This window comes from Lethenteron reissneri, chromosome 33 (assembly GCF_015708825.2).
Source record: "Lethenteron reissneri isolate LAM-NWPU_2019-01 chromosome 33, ASM1570882v1, whole genome shotgun sequence".
Classification (NCBI taxonomy): Eukaryota; Metazoa; Chordata; class Hyperoartia; order Petromyzontiformes; family Petromyzontidae; genus Lethenteron; species Lethenteron reissneri.
Genome location: NC_083811.1, coordinates 1,742,022 through 1,753,049, shown reverse-complemented (window position 1 = coordinate 1,753,049; position 11,028 = coordinate 1,742,022). Strand labels below are relative to the sequence as shown.

At 52.9% G+C, this 11,028-nt stretch overlaps 1 protein-coding gene across 8 annotated transcripts in view; it reads right to left on the bottom strand.

Moving 5' to 3' along the window:
- Window positions 1–5,042: 5,042 nt before the first annotated feature.
- LOC133350180 (tubby protein homolog) overlaps window positions 5,043–11,028 on the bottom strand; it is a 34,810-nt gene continuing 28,824 nt past the window's right edge. For all 8 annotated transcript variants that reach the window (XM_061564261.1, XM_061564260.1, XM_061564255.1 and 5 more), the window contains one exon: window positions 5,043–10,154. In XM_061564261.1, coding sequence (XP_061420245.1) covers window positions 10,021–10,154 — 134 coding nt within the window. In that variant the 3' untranslated portion in view covers window positions 5,043–10,020. The remainder of the gene's footprint in view (window positions 10,155–11,028) is intronic.

The window sequence follows — 11,028 nt, the reverse complement described above, 5'->3', positions numbered from 1 at the left end:
TTGCGTTCCGAAAGAAACCGCCGGATTTTGGTGACGTTCTTGTTCGTTACGCAAATCGCATGCAAATGATATGCAGAACGAGTCGGCCCACGTGACGTTACGGCGAACGAATCGAACAAAAACAAAACCCGAGAAACGCTACGAACGAGACGGAGAACAACCGAGGCGGGGGATAGTCGATTATTTAAATGCGAGGATTAATCGAATCGCTGGAAGGAGTTGAGTTTTGGGGGTGGGGGGTGCTGGATAGGCGACCCGTTGTTTGCAACGTCCTCGCAGCCGCCCTCGTCCCCCACTCTCTCGGTCGCGCAAAGTCACGCGAAAGTCTCTCCCCGTGTGCGATCTCTCTTTGGCGACCCTCAAGAGACGTGGCGAAGGGGGGGGGGCACGCGGGTCTCCGCTGCTGAGCCGCTTCCCGCAACCCCGGGCGCGATGGGGCGGCCCAAGTCCCAAACGCCGCTCTCGAAGGCCGCGCGCAATTTGCTTGAATCGCCCAAGGGCGTCACGACGGCTTTGTCCCAGACGCGTCTGAGCGAGCGGTTGCGCGCAGCCACTCGCTCAGACGATCGCGCCTGGCGCTGCAGGGTGCGGTGCAGTGGTTGGTCCCCGGCGAGCGGTTGCGCAACCACTCGCTCCTGCCATTGTTCTCACGGGCACGGTCGTCACGTGGTTTCGCACTCGATGTTGCACGCGACAACGATGATGATGACGACACACTGACAAACAAAGCGACGTCGTTTTACAAAACGCCACCAAGCTGGTCGCTACTTTTGACGCTCGAGTCGAATCGAGTCCGTCTCTTGACTGCGACCCAAACCGGTTGCGACGCGCAACCGCTCGCAACCAGTTGCGCAGACGCGTCCACACATGTAAAGCGAGTCGGGTGTGCGTGCGTGCGACCAAAAGTTGCACGCAACTTATCGCTCAGGACGTTGACCCGGGTTTAGAGAGAGAGGTGTTTGTGTTATTTGGTGCTGCAGGGATGCAGTGGAGTGGTTGGTCCCCAGTGCCTTTTGAAGGGGGCCGGGTAAAGTCGCCCAGTGCTTAATTTCAGCCAGAACGCGGTTCCTAGAATTGTATTTTTCAGCAGCAGCAGCAGCAGCGAATGTGTCTATCCATCCATGCCTGCATGCATTTGATTGCTACAAAACCTGTCCCAATGTTAGTAATACATAGGATACACAGTTATATAGGATTATCATGAGTAGGCGTACCTTGTACTTTCAAGTGAGTGGTAGTGCCTTACGCCGATACATCCTTACTGCAGACCTGTGGCGGGCTTAAGCAGCGTTCGGGAAGAAGAAACAACTTTATATGTCGAGTGAGAAATTAAGCGCTGTAAAAAAATACTATGGAGATTATATATGTGTGTGTGAGTGTGTGCGTGTACACGTGGCGCTCTTCGCTCGATCCCGTGACTGTGTTGACGCGTTACCAGCGACGGCTCCCATCTGTGCTCAAGCTCAAGAGAACTTGTCACGGTAACAAACAAAAAAACCCCTCACGTTACAGTCGCTGTGTGCCAATCCACTGCTGGATGGTCGAGGGGCCTCTTCTTCCCCTCCCACCCCCCACCACCCACGCTGTTGTGAGTCGTGGCGCGGGGTTTTTTTCGTGTTAAATTGCATTTAACCATACTTCACCACGCTGCTCCGGTGCCGAGCGAGCACGAGGTGCGGGAGTTGGATTTCGTCTGCACGCTGACGGCAGCCTCTGCATCGTTCGCAGTTTAGTTTGATTCGCGGCAGCACAAAGAAAGAGAGAGAGATGAGAGAGAAGCGACGTGGGATCTGGCCAGATTGGTTTTCTTTCTGGGCTCGGGCGAGCGGGAGGCGCGTCGCTGTGGGGGTTTCTTTTTTTTAATAAAGAAAAAAAAAAGTATAAATAAATAAATATAACACGAGGCCTTGGTGAATTTAGGTCACACGACGAATAACAGCATCAGCAGCAGATAAAGATCCCCTTCCGTGGAGCCTTCAACAGACCGTTGCTGTGCCACGTGCTGTAAGCGAGGGGGTGGGTGGCCAGTACCACGCCCGGTCGCCTTTGTCTCCCGAGTGGCGATGTTTACACATCGCGCCAGGTACTCATTTGAGGCTGACTCGACCTAGGGGAGGCCCAAAACCGGCTCAGATAATCGTCACCGGTGTTGGTGGCCGTGGGCGGGAATCGAACTCGGGTGGCGCTGGGTTCGTGACGCAATGCGAGGCCCACGTCACCGCCGCTTCCCACACAACAACAGACAAAGGCAACGATCCCCACGTATAGCCTTCGCGGACGTTTGGGGCAAGTGCTGTTTGCGAGCACCTAACAAGAGACGCACGCACAGACACACACACGCAACTACATGATCCTAACGCCACGCCGTCTGTACTCGTGAGGTTTTGTGCCGGGTGTGTTCAAGTGTTCACCTGATGGCTTTGACCTCATTGGCCAGATCATTCGGATGTGTCTGTGTGCGTGCGTGGAATGGGATGGAGAGTTTGGGGGGGGGGGCGGAGTGGGGGTATTCTGCCTTTCTTACTAATAACTATTCACAACTAAATACGCTACAGAAATAAGTACAAACTCTTGTAGGTGCTCACCTTGGCTGCGTGGTCTGCGCCGCCCTGCAACAAATGTTCATCTTTTGTAGATTAAAAAAAGATAAGAAAAAAAAACTATTTCAAGTGACTTTCAGGATCGCCCTCGATAGACTGCGCCGCGGTGGACTGCCCGTGGCTTCTTTTGTTTGACGGGTCGCCTCGGTGACGCCACCGGAGCGCTGCAGAAAGTTGTAAGACAAAAAAAAGTCGCGTCACATCCAACGCGGAGTCGTCGCTTTGCCTCGCGGTGACTGACGACAACGGAGCGAGGGAACGGCAGTGACGTCGCCACAGCGGCGGCCTTGAAAGTCGTCGTTTACCTGATTGACGCAGGGGCAGCACTGCACCCACGTGACGCAGCGAGGGTTGCCACCCGTCCCTGTTTTACTCTGCCAGGATCGTCGCCTTGTTGTTGACGAGACAGCTGCTGTCCCGGGACATCTGTTAAAGGGTCCTGGTTTTTTGCGTGTTGCGTAATGTTAACACGAATCCTCCACTTAAGCCAATGCATTTACAATAACAAAAATAACCCTCAACACATTCGTTAATACCATTGCATGGCCTTAAAATAGATTTTTAAAATATGTAATAGTCGACGTTCCGCGCAATCGCCCTTCATAACAGATGCATATCAAGAAGGGTAACTGCCCAGAACGTCGTCTATTTTATTTTCCTCTAAGGCCACACTCGGACTTGTTGTTTTGACGATTGTGCTGAGTTTCTTGTTGTTGAGCGTGCTTGTGCATCACTGACAGCCACAGCAGCAGCAGCAGCAGCACCACGCCAATGTATCTTGTGACGCATCTCCGTGTGGTTCTCCTCCCTCTGGCGGCATTGTGAGCGATCCTTATTCCCGAACGGTACGTGTTGTTATTTTGTGTTGTTGTTGTGGTTATGTCAAAGGTGTGGCAAGCCTCGACGCATCGCTCTGGGAAGTGTGGCTACAAGGGAAGAGCCGGGTAGCACCAATGGATTATTGAGGTCCCGTCGCCGCCGTTGCTGCTGCGATGACGTTGAAATCACGTTGCGTTAACGTAGCGATGACGTTGTCTCTTTGACCTGGACGCGGCCCTTCGTTTGCGCTGCAGAACAGAGATGTTTGTTAAACTCTCGCTCTCTCTCTGTCCCTCTTTACTTTGCTGATATATAAAAACTGATCTTGTGATCACGGTACAACAGACATTAAATCAGTCTCGGCCTTGGGTGGTTTTCGTTGATGTGTGTGGTTGGTACTGACCCAGCACTGCTATTCGTATGCGTAAAATACAAAAAATATATTTTTTATTCTCGTGTCCACGTGGTCTTGGCCTTTGTATTTTGTCGTGTGAATGTGCAAAGTTATCTGGTGGAGTTTTGTTGACATTATTAGCATCGTCGCAATAGGTCGTGATAATCATAATAATATTGATGCTAAGCGTGCAGTTTGTAACTTGCACAGTATTTCACGGAGCGTGGATCCATGGCGAGGAGCCGAGCTCATTGTCACTGAGACGCCATGCGAAAGAGGTGATGGGGCCTTTCAAAAAGAGGTGGGGCCTTATTGTTTTATTTTTATTAATTTCATTTTTTTACCTACGTGACTTTACCGAAAGAACTAAGAGTATTGATGGGGCTGTTAGAAAGAGGTGGGTCTTAAGAAAGAGGTGGGTCTTAAGAAAGAGGTGGGGCTTTAAGAAAGAGGTGGGGCATTAAGACATCGATGGGGCTGTTAGAAAGAGGTGGGCCTTAAGAAAGAGGTGAGGCCTTAAGAAAGGTGGGGTCTTAAGCAAGAGGTGGGGTTTTCAGAAAGAGATGTGGCCTTTTAATAAAGAGGTGATACCTTAATAAAGAGGTAGGGCCTGACGAAAGAGGAACGCCCTTAAGAAAGAGGTGGGACTTTCAGAAAGAGACGCGGCCTTTAAGAAAGAGGGAGGGTCTGTAAGTGCCTCTTAGAATTTCGATTTAAAGCTTTCGTGACTGCAGGGATTCATCTTCTTGGTTCTTTACCGAAAGAACCAAGAAGATGCCTCTTAGAAGTCGATGCCGACTGAACGCTGCTGCTGCCGCTGTGGTTGTGCAGCGGCAGGGGCAGCAGCAGCGGCAGCGTTGGGGACGACGACGACGATCGCCGAGTTCCAGACGGCGGAGGAGGCGGACGGGGGGGGGGGGGGGCGCTGCTCGCGGATCAAACGACGCCCGGCAGCCGCGGCTCCTTCTCCACCGCTGGATGAAGATCGCCGCCGACGACGACGACGAAGTTTGTGGCGTCGCAAATCCGCGCGACGCCGGTTTCGTTTTGGCTCCCGCGTGCGCGCTGCGCGGCGCGGCGTCCGTCAACCTCGGGGAGCGTGAGCGCCGCCTCCGTGGCCGTCTGGAACGCTCCTTCCGTACGATATCAGGAAGCGACCGGGAGCTGTGATACGCTTTTAATTCATCGAGATTGACAAACACATTTCGATAGAATTGATATTTGTGTTTGGTTTGTTGCCCCCCCCCCCCCCACCACCGCCGCCTCCGCACCTCTGATTAGCGCGGTTGGCTACGTACGGTGCCAAGGAAGTTCTACATACAGTACATACATAGAGGTATGGGGCTAGGCCCACGCCACGTGACCGGTTACGAGCCCTTTACGGTGGAGAGGTGGCGCAGTGGTTAGCGCACTGCGTCGTGTACCCCGACCGCCTTAGTTGGATTCCCGACCACGGCTCAAATCTAAGCCGGTCGTGCCTACCCATCCCACTTGGCCAAGCCACACTGACGCCGTGGTGGAGTATAAACAGAGACAAAGATCCCCCGTACAGACTGTTGGGGCAAGTGCCATCAGCGAGCACCTATGAAGGGCGGCACAGCGCATCACGGGGTGCGTGGCAAACACCACGCCCGGCCGCCTTCGTCTCCCCAGCTCCGACGTGTACAGACTGTACCAGGTGTTAATTTAAGGCTGAGTCGACCTCGGGGAGGTCCAAGGAACGGTTTAATTATTCTCCACTGGCAATGGCCGTAAGCGGGAATCGAACTCGGGTGACCGGGTGCGGAGTGCGGTGCGCTAACCATTGCGCCGCCGCTCCGCAAATATCGTCCATCACCACGCGCACGACCGACACGGCAATGAGGGATGGGGTAGGGGGGGACGTCATCCACCAGTGAATTAACAGAGGGCTGTAAAATGAATGAAGACTCCACTATTGAGAGCGTTATCACAGATTCATTCACGACTTGTAGCCGCAGACAGCAAGCAGTGGCGCGTTGCTAAGCGCAGTGGGCAAAAGTCGAAACCACAACGGCTATGAACCCAACATCAGTGGCTTGCATCTAAATATAAGTGTGAGTATGTGTGTAAGATGAGGCAATTGAGACCAGACCTCTGGGGTTCACATTAAAACACGGAAACATTAAGACCAGGGGTTCGTTGACACACAGCAGAAACAAAGCAACAGATTTTGGTGCGTAAACAAAACCAAAGAAAAAAAAACCCAGCTTGTAAAAATGTACAACGCAATCTGGAATACATATTCTAACACCCAAATGATACACAGATTACACGCTAAGTGTTACAACGTACACGGCATGCGATCAGCTGTGCTGCACCGTGCACGATTGCCAACCTGCGCTCCCCTGTAACGAGTTCAACCCCCACCCCCGGGCACGAGACGGTCAAAGGCGCAGCCCTGAAATGTCTCTCCCTCGCGCTGGTGCCCACGCCGCTAGGAGCCTCTCCCAGTCGAGGGAGCGTCCACGGGGGGTGGGGGAGGGGTACGGCGACTTGCTCGCTTGACGCGTGGCGGCGTCCACACCACGGCGCGTTTGTGGCTGTCACGCGGTTCTCCCATTAGGGGGGAACGCGCCCCCCGTTATAACGCGGTTTCTCAGCAGTCGACGACGAGCTACACGAGCTGAAGTGGAGTGATTCGGTACGCGAAATGATGCTGTAGCGCGGCCGCGTACCCTCAGCTTGTTTGTGTTGCCATCTCGCCGTGTGTGTGCGTAGTGGTGGTGGTGGCGCTTCATCACTCGCCAAACTGAATCGTTACATTATTTATTAGGGGGGAGTGGGGGTTGTTTTCACTTAACGCGGCACTTCTCATGAACGCGTCTACGACCGCGCTAAAGACGCGGACTTGCCACGCAGCGTGTGGTCCCACACCTCCACGCCGACCGGACGTGTTGGTCAAGGCTGAAGTTACCTAACACCAACACCATCACCACCGCCACCACCGCTACACGTGGCCTGCCGACCGCCTCGCCAGTGTTGCGTGCGCGCCTCCTGTGGACACTGCAGGGTGGAGTCAGAGAGGGGGGCGACCCGGGAGATGGACGCGAACTGGCGACTTCAGTGCATGGCAACTCGAGCGGGCTCCCCTTTTCACACGGAATGTATTCGCTGACGCGACTGCTGATGCTGCTGCGTTGGCAGTGGTGCACAGACATAATAAACAACAACAACAACAAACGAGACACTCAACACGTTCGTCAGTAACAACAACGAGAACAACACTCTGTGTGGCCTTAGAAAGAAAACATCACAGGCGACGTTTCAGGCAATGGCCCTGCTCCGTAGCGCATGTGCCGCGGTGGTTGTGAGACTGAATTGGCGGCGTCGTGAGGGTCGCACGCGTCGTGAGGGCCGCACGCGTCGCTGTGCGGCTGCAGAGCAAGAAGTTGTCACGCCTCGCAGCAACAACAACTCCAAGCGACGTGGCCGTTTACAGGGTCGCTGTGCAGCTCAAATGACTGGCCCTGTGGGCATTTTAAAAAAGGAATCGGCCCTCCGGGTTGAATAGCCGAGTGATTCCTTAACGCGTGCGTTGAATGTTATTTTATATATGAACTAAACAATCTACATCTGATGAGAACGATGGCCCAAAGAACCACCAAAGAACCCAAAACGGTCGGCAACAAACAGCACTACTAAAGGTGACTGCGTCAATGGGAACCGGATCTCGAACGCAGTTGATTGTTGGTCGTGAGTGTTCGACTCGAGACCCCGATTGTGAAGGGTGGGTTTGGTGGTGGGGGAGGTGGAGCGGGGGGAGAGGGAGGGGCTGGGAGTCTGACAGCCCCATTGCTGCCCCCCCACCACCATCGCCTGGTAGGTAATTAACGAATGAAGCGCGCGGTGTAACAGGTAGGACCGCATATATGGAGGGCTTGGGCGTGAAGGCGATTGGAGGGAATTATCACTCCTCTCTATCCTCCACTCCGCCGAGGGAGCGGCTCCGCTCCGCGTTTCGCTGCTGGTTTCAAATCGCAAAGTTGGATTGTCAACGCCGCACGTGGCTTCATTCATTCGCTCGCTCTCTCGTCTTTCACTTGTTCCGGTGATCCATTCGCATATTTATGAGTCAATGCATCGCTTCGTTAATTCCATCACTCGTGAACCCATCCTTTGTGCCTTGAATTCGTGCATTAATTTGGTCATTAATAAAGTCACTCATTCATTCATAAAGTCATTAATCAATTTGGTAATTCATAAAGTCACCCATTCAGCCATTGATATACGTAACAATGTCTATTAATTCACGTATATATTTGTTATTCATTAATTTACTCATTTTATTAAGTTATCTTCCATTCAGTCGCGCGTTCACTCGGTCATTCATACATTGGTTCACTCGTTATTTCCTTCGGTCAGTCATTCAATCCTCCTTCATTCCATCATCTATTCATTCTTGAATGAAGGAGCACGCTGGGAGTGCCAGCACCAAGTGATTGGACTCCCATCGAGAGGTAAGAGATCCGACTTCAGCCTCGCTAGAATATTATAAAACAACTCCACGCTTGTAGAAATGTGTCCTGGTTCTGCATGCGATCGCATGGTCCGGTTTTCCTAATTCGATTTTTTTTAACCAGGAAAACCCCCCAAAAATGTCACCCCATATTTATAAAAAATAAATACTTCGAAATATCATGAAAGTATTTTCTAGATCCTGCGGGGAAGCCTCGGTGAGTTCTCAAGGCTCTTTGAGCAGGGTCCCCCATACAATGGGACATTAATCGTTGCTAATTTATACGCACAACTGTTAACCCACCAACGGTATCCGTAACACTGAACTCCAGCCGCGTGCGTACGCGGCATGACTTTAAACACGTACACAAAGGACAAAGATCCCCCGTACAGCCTTAACAGACTGTTGGGGCAAGTGCTGTTAGCGAGAACCTATGAAGGCCAAAACGTCACACATGGGGGTGGGTGGCCAGCATCACGCCCGGCCGCCTTTGTCTCCCGAGTGGCGAAGTTTTTACACATCGCACTATTTACTCATTTGAGGCCGAGTGGACCTAGGGGAGGCCCAGGACCGGTTCAGATAATTCTCACTGGTGGGAATCGAACTCCCTCTAGTTTTTTTTATCGGCTGCTAGAGCAAGTGCTGTTAGCGAGCACCTATGAAGCCCAGAACGGCACACGATGGGGTGGATGGCCAGCACCACGCCCGGCCGCCTTTGTCTTCCTCGTGGCGATGTTTTACACATCGCACCACGTACTCATTTGAGGCCGAGTCGATCTAGGGGAGGCCCATGACCGGTTCAGATAATCGTCACTGGTGTTGGCCGTGAGCAGGAATCGAACTCAGGTGGCCGAGATTCGTCGAGCAGCGCGCTAACCGCTGCACTCCCGCTCCCCATAACACAACACGCACACACGCATGCACGTTGAGATTAGGGCTGAACGATTTTGGGACAATTTCTAATTACGATTTTAGATATTGCGATTGCGATTTGATTTGCGATTATTATTTTTTTAAGTCAAGCTTCAGTTCAATATTCACTGTGTAATAGATTTAAAACATGTGATGGAGCATTACCACACGAGACCATCAAAATTTGAACTGCTCTTTTTATTCTAATGCAAGGGCGAGAACTTAAAATGTATGAATTGCTTTCAACATATATTTTTTTAAAATGTTTTCATTGAAATAGAACAATCAAACAAAGAACAATTGTTAAGTTAAATAAATAAAGCCATAATAATACAAAATAAAACAATTTCAATCAGAAAGTAACAGGACTTTCCAAATCGCAAAAAATCGCAGCCTTTGCGATTTGCTCATCGCATTGTTTCAAATTGCGATTTCGACTTGAAATCGATTGATCGTTCAGCCCTAGTTGAGATGATGCTGGGATTCGATGCAGGGGTAGGTTGGTGCGGGCTCGGGGAGTGGTGGCCTGCGCGAGATTGTGAAGAGCTTCTTGAGCTGCTGGTGGCGGCCTGTGGGTGCCTGCCAAGCGTCGTGGGGGGTAGTTCGACGACTCGCTGAGAACACCTCCAAGCTCGCGGGTCAATGTGAGAGCCCGGGTTTAGGTCCAGGGACTGGGGCTAGGGGATCCGGACTTTAGGGCTCCAGGGTTATAGGGGTGGAGGAGCCTGCGTGAGATTCCAGTGGGTGGCGGCGGCGGGGGGGGGGGGGGAGTGAGCCGGTAACATCGTAGGGGTAGAGGGGGGGGAGTCGGACCCATGTCACTCGCACGCCAACTTCCCGTCGAAGCTGCTCAGCGCGATCGCGAAGGCTTGGAGGGCGCACATGGGGTAGCTGTAGTCCATCGTGAACACCTCCTCGGCCACGCGCCCAAACTGCATCACGATGTAGTCGACTGAGAAAGAGACACGTGGGGGGGGGAGGTAATAGAGGCGGGGATAATAGGGGCGGGGAGGTAATAGGGGCGGGGGGGTAATAGGGGCGGGGGGGTAATAGGGGCGGGGGGGGGGGGTAATAGGGGCGGGAGAGTAATAGGGACGGGGGGGTAATAGGGCGGGGGAGGGTAATAGGGGCAGGGGGGGTAATAGGGCGGGGGGAGGGTAATAGGGGCAGGGGAGGGGGAATGCGTGAGAACAATAGGAGACAAACGTCGCATTGAAACGAGAATCGTTGAAAGTTTTGGGATGGCGTTGGCTGCGCGCTCCCCACCGTGGAGATGGAGTGACGGAACCTGTGGCCCGTGTGGAGGAGGCGCGAGGGGCTCGTTGCGAATCGGGAACCGTGAGAAAGTAGCGATGGCTTGCGGAGGGGGGAGGTGGGGGACGGGGGGGGGGGGGGTGAAGAGGCCTTAATTCAGCAGTGGATTGATCATAGCTGCTGCTGATGATGATCATGAATTCATTTCGTGTATGTGTGCTGAACTTCTTTCGCACCGTATGTAGCCAACCCGTGCTAGTCGCAGTGGTTTGTTGCTTCAAGAGCCAACCCGAGCTTCCTGGAGGCCCAGGGAAAAAAACCCCACGCCTCCCCCTCCCATCCCGTTTAAATAGCTACAAAACACAGACACACACACACACAGACACACACACACACAGACACACACACAGACACACGCACACAGAAATACAGACACACACACACAGACACACACACAGACAGGCCCTTTGTGTGGGGGGCGGCGGTGGTGGGGGTCTCTTTGGTGTGCGGGAGTTCCGATAAAATCTTCCCCTTTTTGCATCTCCCCCTCTCGGGGCGTGCGTGGAGTTTCC